We start from the raw sequence: 23901 nt of genomic DNA, 5'->3' as shown, positions 1-23901 counted from the left end.
TTCAACAAAGTGAGAAGGTGCTACATCAAATGCAAGGATTATTATTTATTAACATCAAGAAAATGAGCAGAAGAAGTAATCTCTGACAGCTCACACGTCTTAAAAAGTCACGTTCTGAGCAGAACTGGAGTCAGGACCTTCACTAGTAAGGGCCAGGTCAAGGCCGGAAGTAAAAGGAGCAAATCCCACATACATTATGTTCTGTAAATTAGTAACAGGCAAACTTATTTGGGAAGTCAACATAAACAGCATTGAAAAATTCCCCCCACAAAAAAATAAATTGGTCATTAATGGGGCATTCCTGTGTGTAAATTGGCTGCCACGTTCGCCTACAAAACCCAGTCCCTACACTTTACAGTACATCCTGTGAAGCTTTTGTGAGATGTTCTGATATAAAAGGCAACTTATCAAATGTAAGAATCATTAGTTAAATCAATCTTGGCTGACATTAACCCAAACGTCTCCCTCAAGGGAAGAGATATTCATCAACCAACTCCACCAGGTGATCTTGGGGAGGGAAGGGGAGCAGGCTGGGGGCGGGGGGAGTGGGAGGCAAGAAAAATATTCATGTCAGGAGCCCTGATCATCACTATTCAAATACAGCTGCTAATTGGGACAACCGAAAAGCCACACAGAATGTCATTGTAGGTGCATTGTTCCATTTCCCTATTAAACCAATTATGGAGACATGGAATTGGCTTGGCTGGAGAGAATCGGTGATGGGAGGGACAAAAGAATATAAAACCTGGATTGTATTCAGCAAGGCTTGTACACAGTACTGCTTTTTAAACTGAAAGTCCATTATAAAAGCATCATACTAAAGAGGCACAAATAGTAAGTTTAAAATCTGCTGTGCATAGATGGTTGCATTTTTGCAAACGATACAGAACATGATTCGGAACAATTCTTCATTTATGGTTGTACTAAAATCAGGCACTCCAACAAGCACAGTAATTTTAATGATGGGATGATTGCATGCAATTATAAGACAAAATAATATATTTTAGGAGTCATAGCACTAAATAAGCTTTCTGAATATTATGTGACCATTTTAGAGTTACTGTATATAAAAAGTTGACAAAAATGTACATTTATATAGCACCCTTCACACAGGACAGCATCGTGGATCGCTGCAGTGGCATGGTTGGACGCCGAGAGAGGTGACCGTAGGCGGGTTTCAAGAGGTAGGTCTTAAAGTGGGATTTAAAGATAAGGGGAGAGGGGGCGCAAGATGGCAGGGATTGAAGCAAGGACTCTAGAGAAATGGGTGGAGAGTGACAGTCTCCAGCTGCTGGCTCGATTCTATTTACAATATTTCAGCACCCAAACATTTCTGTAAATGAAGAAATGTTCAATCAGGAAAAAAATTACACATGCAGTCCCAATCAAACATGGACTTACCTAGACTCGTGCAAATGTTCCAGCCCACAGGCCAAAGGTTGGCCACCACTGCATCAGACGATAACATATTTATTTTCAGCTTTGAACATCTATTTTTTCCCCACTGTTGTGAACTCTTGCAATCAGACAAAACGCATGGGAAATATGCCTGAAATTTCCATATAGACCTGAATGCAAATTTGTGTGACACGGAGTGGTGTGGTGATGTGGGTGGTGGAGGGGAAGATAAAAAAAAAAGAAAATTCAGTACAACGCGTATTGTAGACCAGTGTGAAAAAAGGCAATGTCTGATTTGCATGGCGTTTATTCTTCCAAGTGCACGCTACAGTTAGATAAAACAGCAGTTATGGTACAGTTTTATGCATTAAAAAGTGGAAGTGTTATCTACCCCTCTTGAAATGGCAATTACAAATAAAATGAACAAGAACACAAACAGCGTGCAACTTAAAAAGCCATCCAGGCAGGTTTACATCAAGTGATACTGTCCCAGCACATTAAAACTCAACTTCAACATTCTATGGAATTTTTTTTAAAAAAGGATCAATTGCCTCAGTGGTGGCCTATCTACAGGTCTTTATGATCAAAAAATTTACATTACATACATCGAGCCACAAAAGTGGCCAAAAGCACTCCTGCAAAGAGCGATATCAGGGTCATTTTTTAAATAATTCTTGAAACGCAAATAACAAGTACAGACCTGTAAATGTCATTGTAAACTGAAAATCTCAGTGCAAGCTTTGCTGAAAGTCTGTCAAGACTTTTAGAAAACGCACAATTTTTTTTTAAAAATAAATTTGAGCATCAGATAACTCTCCCCCCCCCTCCCCCCAAAAATAAAGCTCTTACATTTTGACTAGATGGGAAAAGATCTACAATTGTTTTCATCTTTTGATCCATTGCCTGAGCTTACACTAGGCATTCTATCTCAACGCCCTACACAAGTGTGCTCTCTCAAACTTGGCTCACCACAAGTTTCCCATCATCCCAGTTTTCAAAACAGCCCAGTATCTGAGGAAAGACATTTAAATTAAAAGCCAACAATGAGGTGACAAATCGGTATATATAAATGTGTGTGCACGGTTCACGCACAATGCGGATTTTCAGCATTTTGGATAAATGCTAATAAAAATTTGGTTGATATTCAACAGACTTCTAGAGGTCAAGTTTCCCCATTAACCAGGATAAGCTATTCTGAGCTGCTCATGTTTTTACTTGCACCCAATTCTAGCTGTAAACCAGCAAGTTGGGATGGGGAGGGAGGAAATTGTCTGCCTTAGGATAGATACTTTCACAAAATAAAAAAGTGCGTTTTTTTGCAGTATACCCTTAACTGCTTCTGGTTAAAGAAAATCGAGCCACCTCCTAGGCTAACTGGGTCGGCTACTGGACCGAGGCCAGCACGACAACCGAGCAATGTGGTATTAGTTGAAAAGATAAATTGCACTTTGCATAGGTTTCCCAGTCAGAAAACAGGACAACTCAAAATAGTTGCCGAGGAGATGTATCCATATGTGCAAACGGGCAATCATTTCAGTTAGTGTACATCAGCGCTCCAGTCTGTGTGCAACTTGATGGGTATTGTAGTGACCACGAGCCATGGAATTTTATTCCAACACTAACTTAGAAAGCAAAGTTTACTCCATTACAGTAAACTGCAGAAATTCTTGCAGAAAGCCTCCTTACCACAGTGTATATTCAAAGGTTAAAACCACCCAGAAAACAGAGCAGAAAGCTGCAGCATCGTGCCCACAAATGCAAGCAAAGAGGCGGCACCAGCATTTTGTGAGACAGGATGACTTGTTTGAAAAGCAATTCCAAGTCTTAACTGTTTAACGTATAAAAAAAATTACCTCCTTTAAAATGGGCTATTAGACAATTTTGGAAGCGAGCAGACCACAAAGATCCGAGCAAGTCGCAATTTTCCATCCACTTTCAAAGCCTCTGTCCCAAGAACTAGCTGAATAATCAGACCAGCTACACTGTGTGAAGGAAATGTTAAACCAAGCATGATGCAATTTCGATTTTCCATATCCACTCCAGGTTTTGGTGTGCACATTTTATTTACATTATGTAGCACGGGTATCATACCAGCATCCAAATGCTTAGTATATACACATTACATATATTTATATATATTTATATATTTAAACATAACAAGAGTATTTTTTAGAATTTTTATGGGAAAGTCAATAGTAATGTTGTAATTTTTTGCAACACTAAAACACAAGAAGTGAATCCAATAAAGATCCTTATGCTGATTTGATATTTAGTATTAATTGCATGACCATCATAGCACCATTTCCACAATCCACAGAATTAGCAGCTGCTTGAGTCTAACTAAAAATAATCCAATATTGATACAACTTATATCTTCGCACCATACACAACCAGTAGTGTCTTAGTACAGTGCTGTAAAATGGAAGTCTGCAGATTTGACGGAAGATGCCATTTTAACATAGACAATCAGTGATATACCGGCAATACTGTTGAAGCAGACAGTCAACATCGAGGAAAAAAGGGCAATTAACGGTTTTAACCAAATTAACATCCAATATTACCCTTCCCTTTAAGAGAAAACAAGTTAAGGTCACTTTAGCTTGGAACCTAATGCATTTACCTATGATGATCTTGCTAACTACTACACAAAATGGTCGGATGTCCTCTGTCACAAGACCAGTATTGGGAAAGCCATAATTACAAGAGGCATCTACTGCATTAGTTAGAACTTCCTTTATGGCAATCATTATTGAATTCACTTGTACTTTCACAATCAAACAAGTTATGATGGCCCTCCATTTTCATTCAAGAAAGTGTCGAGTATCAAGTGGCTTTGAAGTAGCACAGCAACTTTTTTTTAATATAAAGAGTTCAGAGCATCCGATTGCGCTTGTGCGTTGGGGAATCTGTGATGACATCAGTACACTGGGCTGAGGTACGCTTCCTAGTGCCACCATTGTCCAAATGGAGTGCCATTTCTTCTGATATGAAAGTGTTCAAATCCACGTCATGGAGTCCATTTCTCCTGCGGGAAGAGTTGGAGCTACCACTTACATGTGTGGGAGATCCAGGAGTACTTGAGCGTACACTTATACCAGCCATTGCTCCACTGAGACCTGTGGAAAAGCAAAACTATGTTAAGAAACATTACATTACATCTTAAATATTGACAACATTACAGTTTGCTGCCTTGATCACTAAAATTATGGAGGTATTGCTTGTGAGTCACAAACTTGCTTAGTCAATCTTCAATGGGTCAATGAATGAACAGGGTTCGGAACGGGAGCACCATTATAATACCGTGTCACCATCAAAAATATCACACGCCTGTCACCATCAAAAAACTGTTAAATTACCAAACAGTAAATTCTTTATGTAGAGAGCAGCAAGACTATGGAATTCACTGTCAGCAGCTGCGGTTGAAAGAAAAGCATCAATAAGTTTTAGAGGAAATTTGATGCATGCATGAGGAAGAGGGAATAGGTGGGTGTGGGCTTAGTGGGGTATAAATGGCAGATTCATTGGGCCGAACGGCTCGACTCCATGCCACCTCATTCTACACAATTCTCTGCAACACCTTTAAATTAAGAAGTAGTCACAATTTCACCCCTTTCACGAAGGAACAGAGATGTTAGAATGTGAATCAAGCAACAGCTAAGATTTGTTTATTCTGAAAGGTCTGAATTATTACATGGAAATTAATGTGAAGAACTAGCCCAAGGTGAAGTCCATTTGTGTCAATCATCACAGAATCCTAACACTTATATGTGTGGGAATCCTAAATATTATAAGCATCCACAAATATGTTGGTGCTGCACCCTTCTCCCTTATTCCTGTGGCTTGGGCTGTTCATAGACAATCTTGGATCATAGAGCACAGAATCCCTTATTCAGTCCTGGAATATAAAGAACTCTGCAGCTCATGTCATCTTCCGAACCAAGCTCTGTAAACCTATCTCTCCATCCCCGCCCTACTCCACTGGCTCCCCATCCCCCAGAGATTAGTGTTCAAAATACTCGTCCTCGCCTTCAAAGCTCTCCACTGGTGGCCTTGCTCCTCTCTATCCGTGACCTTCCAACTGACCAGTCCTCGACCACTACTCAGCAGACTCAGGCCTGCGCCATTACCCCACCCTGCCCTCCCCACCATCAACAGTCGAGCCTTTCTGCCACCAACCCTTTGGAATTGCGTCCCACAGCCCTTAGCCTTGCCTCCTTCCTTGTCGCCTTCAAAACCCTTCTCTTCAATTGAGCCTTCGGTCACCCACCTACCCCACCCTCCTCCACTCTTGATCCCAACCCCCAGCTCAGGAACAAGTCCTTGACTATCCAGCAGCTTGGGACAACCTCCTAACATGAAAAGCACGATCCAGATGTAATTTGTTATGCTAAAGATGAATCTGAGTAGCACTCTCAAATAAGCATAAGAGACAACTTGAGGCAGTGTTCAGAGTAAAGATATCTATCCTTTAAGATTTAGAATTATGTGGCATTAAACTGGATAGATTTCCTTTAATGATTCAAACTCGGCCCAGCATTGTGACCAAATGAAATCAATTGGAACAATTTTAGCCTTTTAAAATTTTGTTTATAAATGCAAAGGAATTGAGAAATCGATCATATTGGATCAGTAACAGTACTGTCTGGAGTAACCAAGTTGAAAGTCTATTTCTCAATTTGCACATGCTTTTAGGATTACACGCATCATTAACACAGAGGTAGTACTCAGTGTTTAGTGGATTGTCTATCAAGAGTCTAAAAGGTGAGGTGGCATACAATCTGGTATATAAGCAATGCTCTTGTAAAAAAAACTTCCTAAACTTTAGAATTCAGATTTTATAGTGCAGAACTATTCAAAACAACATTTATAGGGCGCCTTTCACATTGGGAGGACGTCCCAAGGCGCCTAAAAGTTAAGTTCTTCATATCAAACATGAAATCATGGGAGAGAATTAAAGATCACAAGTATTCTTGGTTCTTGCAAAGTAGCTAACTGAAGAGAAACATTAGCAATAATGTTTAACAAGCAAATAAGAACTATATGCAATTAAACAATTAAAGCTCTCACCCCGTAATCCTACAACACAAATAAATCCACAACCATTATTTATCCTCTGCTCACAAGCAACCCAGCAGTTCAACCACACTGCCTTTATGTTCCCTCTACAGACCTTAATCCTAATAATTAGGATCTATTCTGCATTTTATATCTGCCTATCTGTTTCTGAGGCCCACGTGTGTCCATAAGAGAAAGTAGAGAGCTTAGACAAACTTAATGATAATCAAGGCAGGGAAAGAGGGGGCTGGAATTCCAGAGCGGGGAATAGCTGAAAGCTTGCCTACAGATGGTGGAGTAGATCGGGCAGAGCACATGAAGGAGTGCAGTATTTGCTGAGTGAAGGGAGTGGCTGGGACAGTAGGGGCACAAGATAGGATGGGACAGGGCCATGGAGGGATTTTAAAGTGGAGACAAGGTCCTTGACTGTGATCCACTGGGGGATGGGAGCCAAGCAAGGATGAACACGAGCTCCTAATGCGGGAGAGGAAATGGGCTGCAGAGTTCTGATTGGTCTGCACCTCAAGTCCAATGAGCAGGCCGTTCAAATAATCATGCCTGAATGTACTGAAAGCATGGACGAAGGCGGCAGCCCAGGGGAAGTAATGGCAGAAACAGACAATGTTGCAGAGTTGAAGGAATGCCGAGTGAGCTGGAGCCCGGATGAAGGATTTGAAGGACAGTTGGGTCTCTTGTCCTTGCCTGGTTCAGGTCCTACCTTTCACACCGCCTCCACTTCGACTCTGCAAACGGCTTCTCCTCCAGCCCCTGCACCGTCTCGTGCGGCGTTCCTCAGGGCTCTGTCCTCAATCCCCTCCTTTTCACCCTCTACATGCTCCCCCTTGGTGACATCATCCGCAGACATAGGGTAAATTTCCACATGTATGCGGATGACACCCAACTCTATCTCTCTGCCTCCACCCTCAACTCCAGGACTACTGGCGTCCTGATCGACTGCCTGTCCGACATCAAGTCCTGGACGAGGGACAACTTTCTCCAACTGAACGTCAGCAAGATTAAGGCCCTCCTGATTGGCTCACACCAGCACTTCCGCACCTCGGGCGCTGGCAGCATCAGCCTCCACGGCTGCACACTCAACCTCACTAAGCCGGTCAGGAACCTGGGTATCATGTTTGACCCTGAACTGTCCTTTCTCCCCCACATCCGCGCCATGACCGGCACTGCCTACCACCACCTCCGCAATACTGCCAGACTCTGCCACTGCCTCACGCTGTCAAAACCCTCACCCACACATTCGTCACATCAAGGCTCAATTATGGAAACTCACTCCTCATCGGCCTTCCCAACTCTTCCCTTCACACGCTGCAGATCATCCAAAACTCTGCAGCTCATGTACTCTCGCGCAACAGGCTCCATGACCCCATCACTCAGGATCGCATTCAAGAGTCCTCATTTTCAAGGCTATGCATGGCCTTGCCCCCTCCTACCTCTCTGACCTGCTGACTCCCTACTAAACTGCCCACTCCCTCCGTTCAGCGGGCTCCGGCCTGCTCCATGTCTCCCGCTCGACTATCGGTGGCTGAGCTTTCAACCTCTCTGCCCCCACACTCTGGAACTACATCCCACAGTCCCTTCGCCTCGCTTTCTCCTTCGCCTCCTTCAAGGCCAGTCTCAAGACTCTTCTCTTCAATTGTGCCTTCAGTTGCCCTCCCAGCTCTCTGCCTTCCCTCACCCCTACCCTACCCCAATGCACAGCTCCTGACCCCTGACCTTCCAGTGCCTCGGGACGTCCTCCCAACATGAAAGGAGCTCTATAAATGTAATTTTGTTGTTGTTGTCTCGCACAAGACACTGGGGTTCCACACTGGCTCCATGAGGTGGAATAAGCATCCAATCAGGATGATACAGTCAAGCCCTTCAAATTTGTTGCCATTCTTAAACTAGATGGGTTTATGGTTATAATATTATTCCAAAGCAAAGGACAAGCATGCTACAATCTTTGACTTTACAGGTTAGAGAAAAATACCTCTATTGATTTACAAGCAGGGAAAACATTTAAAAATTGTGTGCGTGTGTCCGCCTAAAAAAACAAGCAAGTGCAGGATATATAGAATATATAGAACAGCAAGGACAACATAAAAAGGACACTGAAAGATAATACAAAACAGATACAATGGAAAGACTTTACAAACCAAGCAAATTGTAGCTTTGTTCCTTCAAAGATGCTTCAGTTTGTAGCGTATATTATTCCTTCAACACAGGGGATTTTGTAACTGCTAGATGTTTGTGTCCTGTTGCTTCATATCCAAATCCCCAGAAGCAAAATGTTGGGGGGTTGGTAGGAGGAGGGAGCAATAAATCATCCCATGTGATTTAGGAAAAGCATTTTCAATATTGATTTTGGCTCTGGTCGTTTACATAAAGGTTGAGCACAGAGCTAATGTTATATGGACCCCAAGAATCAAGAAAAAGGTAAATAGCACAAAATTAAAAATGTGCTAGAGAACAGGTCAGGAGGGAAGAAGGTTTGAATATCCTTGTATTTATAATAAGGCAAAATACTGACTGTACATCTAGTAAACCAGTAATCGTAAACATTTGATTAGATTGCAATTTAGATTATAATTAAAGCAGCAACAAGCTTGTGTTGATGGCAGGTTGTTTTGCATGAATCTCAACAGCAAACAGGCGCTTTAACACATTCAATGCAGTGATAGTATAAGCTGTTAATTGCACAACTAATTTTTCATGTCATTCAAAAACTGCATGCTCTATCAAAAGTGTTGGGTTCCTTGGATTCATTTATATTGACAAATCTAGATTAACCATATCAACAACTGCAAACTAAACATTCCATTATACATCGAGCAGGTTCTACGGAAATGAAATGTGGAAAATTTCAGATCTTTAAAACCTGAATAGCCACATACTTTTGCTAGTGATTCTGCAAATGGTAATAATAAGAAAATTCTAAATGGGTCCTCAAGTTCACAGGAAGTGGAGGTCATGATCAGAGTTGTGATAAATAAAGCCAAACACTTCATGTATTGCTAAACACTATCCATGTATCCATGAATCCTGTCTTTCTTCAAACACAGGAGAGGAAGGGGCATGGAGACACAATATTAAAGGTTTACAGCAGAATATACATTATCTTTGTTTGTAACTTTTTTTTTCAATTATTTTTCAATTATTCCCTATATTCTATTTACAAAAATGTCAAACTAAATTGGTGGTTAGAATTGCGACAATGTACATGAATGCATTGGTATAGACTTTGCTATCTCATGCAGTGGCCCAAGCAAAAAGAAAATGCACCTCTTGGAATACATCTCAAAGCATTTTCTATTCATATGTACTTGATGTGTCAATGCACCATTTTGTAAGGTCTTATGGCATCCTGACTATTACATTCAACACTTGACAGAAAAAGAACTGGCACATGTAAATTTAATGGGTTTCCAGATTTGAATGCAATATTTCATGACGCAACCAGTTTAAGAGTTCCAAAGCTAAGGTGGTTGAAATGAGGATCCGATAGCACAGAGAACTAGTTCTGAAATACAGTATAGTCCGACAACAAACAAACCACCTACTTTTCCAAGTACTTAATTACTTAAAAGCATAATTACCATGGAGTGCAATGGCTTCACGGAAGGGTTGTAAATCGGTTTCTACAGATGAGTTAGTTTCTGCTGTGGCTGCTCTAGTGGGTGAAGTTACTACTGTAAGTCTTGGGGGAGCTCTGGTGTTGCGAGGTGGTGGAGCTTTTCCACAGAGAAAGCTGATCAAATCTTCTCTGCGAATGGTTCGTCTCCGCTTTTTTACCCAAGCTAACACATCCTTATTGCGTCGTTGATAGCCGACCTGAATTCCTAAATCATAACTTCTGCGATGAGCTTCAATGCTTTCTGAAACAAAAACAGTTCTCTCAGCATAACCAGGTACTTTCAAAATCAGAAATATTATGTTCCCTGACATAGTTCAAAGGTACACTATTCCACCTTACTGAATCAGGGGAAGAAATCTGAAATGATTTTGTGAAGATACAAAATCTTTAACAAAAGCAACATAATCTGTACCACTCGTAATTCAAGACACAAGACCAATATTTCATTTGGTTAAATATACTGAACACTGAAGCACATCAAAGTTATTTAAAAAGTGTGAAGTTATAAGCTTATATCACAACCTGAATGACTTGTAAAGATGCTCATATATGCCAACGACTGAAGACTGTGAACACTGGTTGAACAGCAATGTGTGTAGACTGAACACTTTACAAAGCTAGGTTTCTTTTTTTTTAAAAAGTCTTCACCTGGAAGTCATTCAAATGAAGCAAGCATAAAATGAGTAGTGCACTAAAGTTTAGGCATCATACACCTAGAATTCTGAGATCAAATACTGATCTAAATAACAGATTTCTACAGATACATTTCTATACAGATGTTAAGGGATCCAGATTAGTAGAACAGCACAGAAAACGGATCTTCCAATTTCCATCGTACAGGCATTAGTACAGTTCAAGTTTATTCCAGAAGCATTTAATCAGCAATTCTGTACAGTTGCACAAGGGCTTCATTCACTACAAGCAACCTAAAACAGAATGTATTAAAATTAGCTTTTTCAATGCTGTATTTGCTTTTGAGATGTATGCTGTGTGTGATTAGACATATGGTTCTTAAATGGCCTCAACGTTACTAAGAATCAGGGTTTGCCTAACAAAGGTCAAGAGATGGAAATTCATTAGCTACTCGTCTTTCCCATAATGGAGATGTACTGTAGATGTCAATAAGGATCTGCTCCAGTCAGCCACAAAATGGTGCCCATTTGTTTTCACAGTCATCAGGAAAACACAGTGCAACAGCAATGCAAAATAAATGAACACACAGCTCAAGTAATGTTACAAGCAGCAAAACTCTTCTGAAAGTGAATTCATAAAGCCATATTTATACTATCCTAATAGCCCAGTGGATAACTGCACTTCCTGTGGTGTATTCAGCAAAATAAAGGTCAACCTTATCTCGACCAGTGCAATTCCAAGACACTACAATTGTCCTCAGCACTCCATAAACAAAGTGGAGCAAGGAGGAATAATTAGCCATGGTTCCCAGTCTCGGCACTATCCCCTTTCTGAAAAGCACGCAGACGTCAGATGAGGCCACGTTTAAACTCAACTATGACACCCATCTAATATACTGCCAACACATATGAATGCCACTCAGACAAAATACTCTTTAGGTGAGGCGCAAAAGGTTAACACCATCAATGAAATTTGCCCAGGATATTACCTTTGGCTGAAGGGAAAAAAAAATCTAGGTGAATGCTGGCCAGTGAGTACTGTATAACTCATCTCTGCACAAAGTAGATTTCTTCATTTTTCATTATAAGCTCTAGAATGATGACGAATCACTAAAAATATTGATTTGATGGCCAAATGTTAAATGCTGTATGTGTGTGTATATATATATATACACACACAACTTAATACTTTAATCACTCTCAGCTTCAATTCATACCATTCTTTTAAAATAGAAAGATCAGATTGATCACAATATTTCTATACAAATTTAATGTTAGACACCAGACGTAATGCACTTTCTGTGCAGTTTCTGTTATAGCATAAGTTTATAACTACAGTAACCATGTACTGTACAACTGAGTAGAGATAGATGCTGCTGTATCGCCAAAGGGGAGCAATGGAGGGTGGATCCTTCAAACAAGAAAATGGCATACAGACTCATACAGACTGTATACCCCACCTTCTCAAAGACTATGAATGGTGTGTGGGACAAGAGATCAAACAGGGAGATAAATCTGAAGCATTTAAAAATATATTTGCACGCATTTAGTTCGGGTAAACCGTTCTGGTATTGCATTAACCGCTCAGTAAAGGTTCAGCACAATTTACAAATCGTGCAGTCCATGATGGCTTCAACAAAATTGCAATAGTTGCATCACTTAATGGATTAAGTACCTATATTCCAGTAGTTTGTGGGGTAATGCACAGCATTCCAAACATTTCAAGGCTTAAAGTAACATATGTATTAATTCTTGCAGGAGAAAAATCTAAGTTTCCCATTTAAGAAATAAGCAATATGTGGTGAATTACATACCTATGTTTAAAATTCCCTGAATAAAAAAATTCAGCCTCACTGGATTTTAAAGTGCACTTGGATGCACTTTAAAAACTAAATGGAGCACATGATTTTAATTGGATTTGAAAGTTACCCATCTTGAAGTGGGGGTGGGGGAAGAGGAAATATGAAAACGACTTACAAATATTGCTCACTGTGGGAACAGAAGTATATTGCAGCAACCTTGTTTTGACTGCATCAGCTATCCAGAACCCTGAGTCATGCAAAGAACTCTGGAGTGGAGAGGCAGAACTTCAGCTAATTTACCAAAACGTTCATTGGGAGAACTGAAAAGATTTTTTTTTAAAAAAACATCAAGTCACGAACAGAATTAATTCACTTTGAGGAAGTTACCTTCAGACCAGTCTTGAAAACAATCACTGTGTTAAGAAAAAGGCAAATGCAAATCATCGGACCTTTCAGATTAAGCAGACAAATTTCTGCACAAGACCTCAAAACAATCACAAGTGGTGACAATTACAATCTACTTTAGGGCCCTTCTGGCAATTTAATGCTTGCACCACAAAATGATAGGAACCATTAGGAGCTGCAATGAATTTGCAGTTATCGCCCCATATTAGAACTTCTAAAGAAACGGGGGGAATAAAACAGTGATTTTCTTTGTGTGTAAGAAAATGTATATGTGTGGGGGGAGGGAGGAGAAAGGAGGTGCAAACATTTTCCTGCAGAGCCGAGACACTACCTGCATGAAGAATTCTATATAAACGCAAGTTGTTGTTTCATATAAGTATATACCAGAATTTAGACCCACAACCAAAAAAACAAGGCAATTGCTGTATGGACCACCCTTCTTACCCCCCTCCTCCAAAGAAAAGAGCGTTTACCTTTATATAAATTGGTGACAGCAGAGGCGGCATTTTGAAATGGAACCCATAGTGACAGCCCTTGTTGTTGACAGACCCGATCTACAAAAAAAGCAGGAACCAAAAGAACATAGGAGGGGGAAGGAAGAAAGTAGGTAGAAGGGGGCACAGAGGAGTGGAAACAGGGGGGCAAGAGGGTATGTGGGAGCGGAGTAGCGGGGGGGGTGGAGAAAGAACAGAGGAGTGGCGGAGAAGGAATGGAGAAGTGGAGGATGAAGAGCAATGGGAGAGTGGGGCAGAGGAGGTGCAGAGGCAATAGGGGAGTGGGCAGGAAGAGGGGGGGTGGAGGCAATGGGGGAGCAGGGTGGAGGAGAGGTTCAGATCAATGGGGGAGCGGGGCAGAGGAGGGGGTGCAGAGGCAATGGGGAGCGGGGCAGAGGAGGGGGTGCAGAGGCAACGGGGGAGCGGGGCAGAGGAGGGGGTGGAGCAACGGGGGAGCGGGCAGAGGAGGGGGTGCAGAGGCAATGGGGGAGCGGGGCAGAGGAGGGGGTGCAGAGGCAATGGGTGACCAGGGCAGAGGAGAGGGTGCAGAGGCAACGGGGGAGCGGGGCAGAGGAGGGGGTGCAGAGGCAACGGGGGAGCGGGGCAGAGGAGGGGTGCAGAGGCAACGGGGGAGCGGGGCAGAGGAGGGGTGCAGAGGCAACGGGGGAGCGGGGCAGAGGAGGGGGTGCAGAGGCAACGGGGGAGCGGGGCAGAGGAGGGGGTGCAGAGGCAATGGGGGAGCGGGGCAGAGGAGGGGGTGCAGAGGCAATGGGGGAGCGGGGCAGAGGAGGGGGTGCAGAGGCAATGGGGAGCGGGGCAGAGGAGGGGGTGCAGAGGCAACGGGGGAGCGGGGCAGAGGCAACGGAGGAGCGGGGCAGAGGAGGGGGTGCAGAGGCAACGGGGGAGCGGGGCAGAGGAGGGGGTGCAGAGGCAACGGGGGAGCGGGGCAGAGGAGGGGGTGCAGAGGCAATGGGGGAGTGGGGCAGAGGAGGGGTGCAGAGGCAATGGGGGAGCGGGGCAGAGGAGGGGGTGCAGAGGCAATGGGGGAGCGGGGCAGAGGAGGGGGTGCAGAGGCAATGGGGCAGAGGAGGGGGTGCAGAGGCAATGGGGCAGAGGAGGGGGTGCAGAGGCAATGGGTGACCAGGGCAGAGGAGAGGGTGCAGAGGCAATGGGGCAGAGGAGGGTTGCAGAGGACAGAATGGGGTGGCAGTGGAGAAGGAGAGCGAATGGGGGTGGATGGAAGGAGGGGAAGAGGGGAGGAAAAATTAGAACAATAAAGAAACCATGTGAACTATGCACAGAGCCTCCCCCAATCCAGTCAGCATTCACATAGACCGACCCTTCCCCCTCCCCAGCCCCAGTCACTGTCACACACACATTTACAGACATTTACACTTCCCCCATCCACACAACCGCCGGCCATGTTTGATTTCGCCATTTTGGTTGCGTCTTGTGTTTTCCTTCCCCCATCTCTCTCTCTCTCTATTTCTTTCCAAAAAAAAACTCCCAAAGCAAACCGGCACAAACAGATAAGAAAAAAGCCCCCTCTCCCCCACCCCAGGAAAAAAAGATAAGTAGCGGCAGGGCACCTTTTTTTTAATCACTCAAACACACAATACATATATATATATATATATATATATATATATGATATATATATACATACACACACACAAACAGAAACAACCATTTTAGAGCAGCACCATTGATCGCCATTACAGAGATTTAAAGACGGGTTCATCACATTCTCACATTTCCTCCCACACACGGATTTAACGCCATTATAATTATTATAATAATTATTTAGCCACATATTTACAGCACCCCCCTCCCTCCCCCTCCCCCACGCACACCCCCCTCCCCCCTCCCCACCCGGAGGGATTACCTTTGTATAACTGGGCGACGGCGGTGGCTGAATTTTGAAATAAATGCCAAAGTTTCTGCTGCGTTTGCTCTTCCTCCAGCGACGCCCTCTGCTCCTGGCTCTGCTCCTCGGGCTCGCTCTCGGCCAGGCATTGCCTCTCCCACTTGGAGAACCAGTGCTCAGGGCCGTGCTCCTGGATCTCCGACTCGTGGTCGTCTTTTTTATCCTCCATGACACCCGCCGTCAGTCCCTTTTTTATATATATATATATAGATCAACCGATATTTATAAAAAAAACAAACTCAAAACGTCTCGTTACTTATATATATATATATTTTATCGTCTCTTCGTCGACTGCTTCCTTTTCCTCTCTCTCTCACTCTCTGAAGTAATGTTTTATTGGATTATTATTTTCTCCTCCCCCTTTCCTTCCTCGGATCGGCGGTTTGTTTATATATATATATATTTATAATTTCTCTCTCGCTCTTCCCCTCCTCCTCCTCCTCCTCCCCTCCGCCGCCGCCGCCACCTCCTCCTCCACCTCCCTCCTCCTCCCGCCGCCGCCTCACCTCACACAGACCCCCACATTAAACCCGTCTCCGGCGCCGCCGTCAACAATCGCCTCGCTTGTACTTTTCGCTGACGTTATTGAAGTGAAGGGAGAGGAGAGGGGGAGGGAGGGAGGAGACGGACGTACGCCGCCGCGCTGCGCCCGTGAACCTTAACGTGACGCCCGGAAACACACATAGACATACATACATACATACATACATGGCATATGCGGATAACCCGCACCTCAAGCCTGGGATGGCTGCTGACTGACGCGCGCGACTGCACATGCGCTCTCGCGGCGCAGCGCCCGACCCTAACGGTTTCTCCCGCCTCCCCGCTCGCTCACGCTCTCCCACCCTCTTCCCGCACGCACACACTCGCCATCCTGATTGGCCGCCCTTTCCCGCCAATCCTCCCTCTCTTTTTTCTCTCTCTCGCTCCCCCCCCCCCTCACACACCCCGCGCTTGATTAATTGGGATTGGTTGAGGTGCACGTCAGTTAAGGGTCTTCCCCAGCGCCGATTGGTTACAATGGGTGAAAGGGGGCGGGATCGAGACTGTCTCGCTCTCTTTTTGTCTCCTCCCCCCATCCCCGCCCGTAGTCACAGCCCGGATTGGTTGCTGCGCACCTCAGTCAAGCGTCTTCCCCAACGCCGATTGGTTGCAATGGATGAAAGGTGGGGCGGAGGCGGGAGATCCGGTTCGGGGTGTGTCTGTGTGGGTTTGTTGTGTTGAGGGAAAATGATTGGGAAGGTGGGAGGGTGCGTGCGTGCGCGAGTACGTACGTACATGTGTGTGTGCCCGGCCTGAGGTTGGTGTATGTGTTGGGTTAAGTGGGTGAGGATCGGGGTATGTAGGCGGGTGTATAACCGCAAAACGAGTTTATGATTGGTCAGTCAGCGTGCCAGTCTAGTCCCCCCGCCCCTCCTCGCAACACCGGTTGGTGGACAGCGGACCTGGGGGCGGGCGTCGTAATCCTAAAACGAGCTTTCGATTGGTCGACGTTCCCGTCAGTTAGATGATGTGCCCGCCCCCTTACGGAAAAGAAGCCAACAGTAGGTCACGTGACCCCCCTTTCCTCACCAACAGCCCAACCCCATAGCACTGGGGCTCAGAGGTAATGTTCCAGTCACAGTTTTGCACCTCATTAGAGTCCAAAACTACCAAAAATAAAGTACACAGTGTCCCCATCAACACTCAGTCAGAATGCGCCTTAGTGCCCTCTCGTGTTTGTGGTGGACAGTTGACACCAGGAGCAAAGGTTATGCTTCCACAGCACTCCCACAGGAGTCAGAGTGCTGTGTAAGCATAACCTTCCCCAGGATTGGAACTCCTCGCCCTCAATCGCCCCCCCCCAGCGCTGCCCCCAGCGCTGCCCCCTCCGCTGCCCCCAGCGCTGCCCCCTCCACTGCCCCCAGCGCTGCCCCCAGCGCTGCCCCCTCCGCTGCCCCCAGTGCTGCCCCCTCCGCTGCCCCTCCGCTGCCCCCAGCGCTGCCCCCTCCGCTGCCCCCTCCGCTGCCCCCAGCGCTGCCCCCTCCGCTGCCCCTCCGCTGCCCCCAGCGCTGCCCCCTCCGCTGCCCCCTCCGCTGCCCCCAGCGCTGCCCCGGCACTGCTGCCCCCCCCGCCGCCCCCACCCGCTGCCCCCGCCGCCCCCCCCGCTGCCCCCGCCGTTGCCCCCCCCGCCGCCCCCCCTGCCGCCCCCGCCGCGCCCCCTCTTGTGTGCCAGCTTGGCTCAGTTGGCAGTACTCTCGCCCCTTGAGTCAGAAGGTCGTGACTCGGCCGGAGTATTGCGATTGAGGCAGAGAGTTCCAAATCCAAACACGGGGATTACGGAGACGGCGTCTTTGAGAGGGGGGAAACTCCCCCCAAATTACTGCAGACGCTGGAAATCTGAAAACAAAAACAGACGTCGCTGGGAAACACGCTGGGAGCAGGTCAGGCAGCATCTGTGGAGAAAGGCAAGCGACGAAGGGTCGTGGACCCGAAACGTTGACTCACCTTTTTTTCTCCATGGACGCCGCCTGACCTGCTGAGCGTTCCCAGTGATTTCTGTTCTTGTTTTACCTTGGAGAGGGATATCAGGGCCTCGGGGAGAGCGCAGAAGAGATTTACCAGAATGATACCAGGGATTTCAATTATATGGAGAGACTTCAATAATATGGAGAGACTAGAGAACCAGGGATTCTCCTTAGAACACGGTAAGTTAAGGATATTTAATAGAGGTCTTCAAAATTATGAGGGGTTTTGATAGATGGGGAGAAACTGTTTCCTCTGGCGGGTGAGTCAGTAACCAGAGGGCACAGATTTAAGATAATTGCCAAAAGAACCAGCGGGGAGACCAGAATTTTTTTTTTTGCCCAGAGAGTTACACTCTGTAATGAAAGGGTGGTGGAAGCCGATGTGATAGCAGCTTTCAATAGGTACTTGAAAAAGAAAAAAATTGCAGCTTTATGGTAAGAACGTGGGAGTGGGACTAGTTGGATAGCTCTTTCAAAAAAATATAATACAACAATAATAATCCATGCATTTGATATAGTGCCTTATCACGTCTTTGAGACGTCTCAAAGCGCTTCACAGAATATACTTTAAAGTGAATTGACCGTATATTTTCTGCACTTCGGATGAGACGTTAAACCGAGGTCCCGTCTCCCTGTTCAGGTGGATATTAAAGATCCCATGGCACTATTGAAAAAAGATGGGAGTGTCTCCCGGTGTTCTGACCACCAAATCCCCCAGATAAAATAGGTCACTTGTGGGACATTGCTGTGCACAAACTGGATGCCGCATTTCGCCTACAAAATACAGTCAACCCACTTTACAGCCTTTAGAGTATATCTTGTGAAGCACTTTGAGACGTCTCAATGACAGGATAAGGGGCTGCATCAAACGCAAGGATTATTGTTATTTATTCTTAAATCCCACTTTAAGACCTACATCCTCGACTATGCCTATGGTTTCTTCCCTTTCCCTCTGCTCCCTTGCTTGGCATCCAATCCTGCCACTGAGATGGTATTCTGCATGAAGAGAACTTCCATAAATGGAAGTTGCTGTGTTATTGGTCACTCACTATGCCACATTTGCCTACAATTACACATTTTGCCTGCATATATTCTTTAAAGTGTGGGCAGGAGGATGGTGGCAATCCTCTCACATTTTTGGCTGAGCTACAAATGCTCAGTAGGAAGCTCGCAGGGAGATCCTAGTAACTGCCATCTACCTACTGAGGGCTCGAATCTGCTCGGATATCAAATAATAACAATAATCTTTGCATTTAATATAGCACCTTTCATGTCGGGAGGATGTCCCAAAGCAATTCATGGGAAGTGAAAGTGGAATTTGTGGACGAACTGGCAACCAATTTGTGAGCAGCAATCTCTCACAATCAGCTATGACACACCAATTTTTTGGGGGGGTTGTTGACCAGACACTGGGGGAGCAAGCAGGTAGGTAGGGTTATAGAAGGTCACTATTCGAAAGACTGTGGCAAGACTGGAGAATGGTAGCCTAAAAGTTCTAAAATATAAAATAGCAGTGGGTGATAGGCCCTTGGAGCCTAGTGTGGGAGAGGACATGAGCTGCAGAATTTTCAATGGTTTGTAGCTTGTGGTGGGAAGTGTTGGGATGTCCAGCAAACAGAAAATTGGTGTGATAAAAGCATGGATCAGGGTCTTAGGAGCCTGAGGGGAGAGGTAGTGACGGAGGTGGGCAGTGTTGCTGAGAGGGGAAAGCTGAATGGGTCAAAGCACAGGTGTGGGGTTTAAACGACAGCTGAGAGTCGAACAAAACACAGATGTTCTGCATTGATTTCGTGAGGTGGAATATGCATCTGTGAAGATTTATGCTGTTAGAGCCAGTATCTAAGAAGAAAAATCAGAAGAGCTCAGGGTTGACATGGAATGAGTGAGATACAGGATTACCATCAACAAAATGCAGGGGGAATGTGTAGTCTACAGTGAAAGCAAGCATGATCTAGGAACGCTGTACTTACAAATATTATAATCTTGTACTTTATTGTATGTTGTATTGAAATCATATTATGTCTGCACTTTTACAGAAAGAATCACATACAGAGCACAAAGGGAATCCAGTATAAAAATATAGGGTGCAGAGTAAAAGTCTGATTGGTATATATTAGAGCATTGTTACTAAGGTCACTAAGGAGATCTCTCCAGCTGAACACTGTAATTTGCCCCTCTCCCAAAGTATTTCTGCACAGAAATTAATCAAATGCTTATTCAGTATATAGGTTTTGAATCCTCTAATTAGCAGAAGCATCCGGAACTATGTTTTCAGCGCTATTTTGTGCTTTAGAACCTTTAGGCAACCTTTCTAAAAAAAAGGGCTATTTGCAGGGCAAGAAGATATAATAATAATCCTTGCATTTGCTATAGCGCCTTTTAATGTTGGGAGGACGTCTCAATGCGCTTCACAGGGTTTACTGTAAAATGTAGTGACTGTATTTTGTAGGTGAACACTGGTGGACAGTCAGAATAGAGTCAGGTGGATGTAAAAGGTCCCATTGCACTATTTGAAAAGAGAAGGGAGTTTCTCCCAGCCAACAATATCCAAAATGAAATTGGTCACTGACTTCATGGCTGTTTGAGGGACATAGCTGCGTGCAATTGGCTGCCACGTTTCACTCACAAAATACACAGTCAGTCCACTTTATAGTATATGATGTGAAGTGCTTTGAGACATCTTAACGACATGATAAAGCACTATATCAAATGCAAGAATTATTATTATTGTGCTGGTGTTCATGCTCCACGTGAGTCTCCATCGCTCCTAATCCCCTCTCCTTCAGATGTCCTCCCAACATAAAAGGCGCTATATAAATGTAAATTTCTATTGTATTGTCCCTTATGTATGCCCCACTTACTAGATGATGGGTAAACCACCATAAACTAGATAAATAGAAAGGGATTCAATTACAGGAGCAAATGGGGAGGGTTCAAGTAAATGAGGTTTGCTCTTTCAAAGAGACATGATGGGCCGAATGACCTTCTTCTGTGCTGCAAAATTCTGTAGTTCTCGTCATCATAACAACATACACTATTTTTACCCAATACCATTTTACTGTTATTCTGAGGAGTGAGTTATCACTGAGAGGTTCTGGTTCTTTCTCACTATTGTCACAAAGACTGTAGCAAAAGCAAGAGATTTTGCCACCATTATAGTAAAAAATTCAAATGTTACAAATTGGGTTTCTCTGGAACAAAGCATTGTACAGAGCTGATGATGCAGATTGTATGAGTGAGTCACCCATTTTGAACGTACTGTATCTCTACTTTCAGTATCGTAATATAAAACGTATTAGAGTCACGAAATCACTGACGGCGGCAATAATCCTTCGCACCTTCCATCATTGCTTCCCAGTCAGTAAAAAGGTATGTTGTGGAATTCAAGAGTTCAGGCCTTTGAGAAGGTTTGTAAATTTGTTTCAATCTATTGTCCTCAAATAATGACATGCTTATGTACAATAAATTGCTGTGCAATCTTTGCATAACACTAACCTTTGCATTTGATATAGCACCTGTAATGTCAGAACTTTTCCCAGGGAATTGTCATCAATTGTATTGACTTTGTATATATGCAGGCAAACACAGCATCCAATCTGCACCCAGAGATGTCCCACAAATAGCCACAAGGCGAGTGAACAATTTGGAGATTGTTGGCCAGGACACTGGGGAAAAACTCATTTGTCTTCATGAATAGTGTCACGGGATCAATCATGACCACCTGAACAGGCAGACCTCATTTTAAAATCTCATCCAAAACGATGGTTCCTCTGACACAGCTCCACCCAGTAATGCAATGGAACATCAGCGAGGAATATGAGCTCAAAGCTGGGCTGAAACCATAATGAATTTTACAACCACGATGAGAAGGATTTTGCCTCGTTTCATAATCTCGATAATTCTTTTGAGTGACATTTAATTTTTTTGTTTAAGAATATCCAAATACCAGTCGAGCCTTTTACCAACAATGACCCAATAATTTTGCAATTATTCTCTGGCATAAATTTAGTTAATCCTAAAAACTGAATGCTTGCATTCTGGTTTCAATTATCTTCAATTCAAAAATTTTTCTACAGTACAAACACTGTGTTGCACTCAAACAGTGCAGATTAATGTAAAAAAAACTTCTTCCTGATGACAAGAAAAGTAGAATGTGAGTATTGAATCACATCTAAACTTGAGGAAGCGATCCTTACGTTTTATAAAAGCATCTGTGAATAGAATAGAGAACTACTCTATTTGTCTCTAATTGTGTTTCTTTACATTGTTGGAATTTGGCACAAAGCAGATAATAATGAAAGATAAGAATAATAATAATAACTCTTGCCTTTGATATAGCACCTTATCACATCTTCGGGATGTCTCATTTGGTATAGAACCTTTCCATGTCAGGAGGATGACTCAAAGTGATTTACAGAATTTACTTTAAAGTGTAGTAATTCCTCCAAAAAAAACAATAATAATCATTTGGTCCTCAATCCACGACTGTTTGTGGGACACTGCTGTGCGCAATTGGCTACCTTAACAGGCAGCTGGGACCTCAGTTTAACGTCTCAACCGAAGGACGTCACCTTTGGTAATGTAGCGTGCCTCCAGCACTGAATGTTCAGCCTAGATTACAATGTGAGTTCAAAGTCCTGAATTACAACCCCTCTTACTTAGAAGAGGTGAGGTTGCTACCAACTGACTGACACCTAAAAGATCAGTTGAAGTGGAACCAAATTGGTGAAGGAAAAATAAACAATAATCAGACAATACCAGCGCTGGGTTACTTGCTGCAGTAGCATTACCAGAAATCAGACAATACCAATACCTTGGGACGTCCTCCTGACATGAAAGGCGCTGTACAAATGTAATTTATTGTTGTTACCTGTGGGCTTCTTGAAGCTGGACTTGTGGTGGCAACAGGACACATGAGAATCTCCCTCAGCTCAGATACCAAGTGTGCTTCCCGATTCCTCGCTGCTGAACTTGACTGGTAGCCGTGGAGTAAGAGGGACATCCTGACTGTGGTGTCTCATACATCTCTCTCTGAGATACAGGCGACGCTTCTGCTCTTAATAACATTTGCCTCTCCGCACGTTCTGGGAATTCTGGAAGTGTTATTTGCTTCGTGTCTTGCCACGCACTGCACTTTGGATGCTGGATTGTCATGTCAGTCGTCTTCTCTTCTTGGGCAGGTAAATGGAGTTGAGGTGCAGATCACCCATGATCTCAATGAATGGTGGAACAGGCTCGGGCGGCTGAATGGCCTACTCTTGTTCCTATGTTCCCATGTTCCTCACCTGCTTTCCATCTTGAAGACGGTTCAGGCTGGGGGCAGGATATCCTTCAAATCATCCTCAGATGTTCAAGTTATCTCTGTGCATGTGAAAAAAAGGTCAAATACTATTTGTAGAGACAAATAAAGAAACCCCTTGGCAAAACGATAAACCAAATAGCTGCAACATTATTCACCACTACACACCACTGCACAGAGATATATTTTGAGACAATGAGGCAGATAATAGGGACAGTAAACAGGATATGCGTGCTGCTCAACAATTTCTGATATATAATTAATTTCCATATCTCTGTGTAACAAAACAAATATTCTCATTTCAGTAACATGTTATTATCTTTACACATATAGGCAGGCTTTAGCAAATTGCATGCTGGCGATATTCACATGCGTCAGACTTACTTGTGAAGTCCTGCAGTGTAGTGTTCTTATGAGGCCTGGTCAACCCACGACTGCTTGTGGGACACTGCTGTGCGCAATTGGCTGCCATGTTTCGCCTACACAGTATATTCTGCGAAGCACTTCGAGACATCTCGAAGACGCGACGCCATTGGCTCCCTATCCTTCAGAGGATACAGTTCAACATCCTGGTCCTCACCTACAAAGCCCTCCATGGCCTCGCCCCACCCTACCTCTGCGACCTCCTAACCCCCTACCAACCCGCCCGTTCCCTCCACTCAGCCGGCTCTGGCTGCTCCACGTCCCCCGACCCACTCGCTCCACCATTGGCGGGAGAGCCTTCAGCCACTCAGCCCCCAACCTCTGGAAT

General features: G+C 44.3%; 1 protein-coding gene across 4 annotated transcripts; it reads right to left on the bottom strand.

Annotated features, from left to right (window-relative positions):
• Positions 1–1689: 1689 nt before the first annotated feature.
• Positions 1690–23042, bottom strand: cunh16orf72 (chromosome unknown C16orf72 homolog). 4 transcript variants are annotated; one of them, XM_042341064.1, is made up of 5 exons: positions 22722–23042; positions 15303–15531; positions 13397–13477; positions 10047–10325; positions 1690–4514 (listed from the first exon to the last, which is right to left on the bottom strand). In XM_042341064.1, the coding sequence occupies exons 1-5, from the start codon at positions 22851–22853 to the stop codon at positions 4270–4272; spliced, it is 966 nt and encodes a 321-aa protein (XP_042196998.1). In that variant the 5' UTR covers positions 22854–23042; the 3' UTR covers positions 1690–4269. The 4 variants fall into 4 exon arrangements, with proteins under 4 accessions (XP_042196998.1, XP_042197000.1, XP_042197002.1 ...); XM_042341066.1 differs by lacking the exon at positions 22722–23042 and adding an exon at positions 16045–16149; XM_042341068.1 differs by lacking the exon at positions 22722–23042 and adding an exon at positions 16053–16149.
• Between the last annotated feature and the right edge of the window lie 859 nt (positions 23043–23901).

This window comes from Callorhinchus milii, unplaced genomic scaffold (genome assembly GCF_018977255.1).
Source record: "Callorhinchus milii isolate IMCB2004 unplaced genomic scaffold, IMCB_Cmil_1.0 Scaffold16, whole genome shotgun sequence".
NCBI lineage: Eukaryota > Metazoa > Chordata > Chondrichthyes > Chimaeriformes > Callorhinchidae > Callorhinchus > Callorhinchus milii.
Note: the sequence above shows the minus strand (reverse complement) of the source record. Positions and strands in the feature narration are given on the sequence as shown.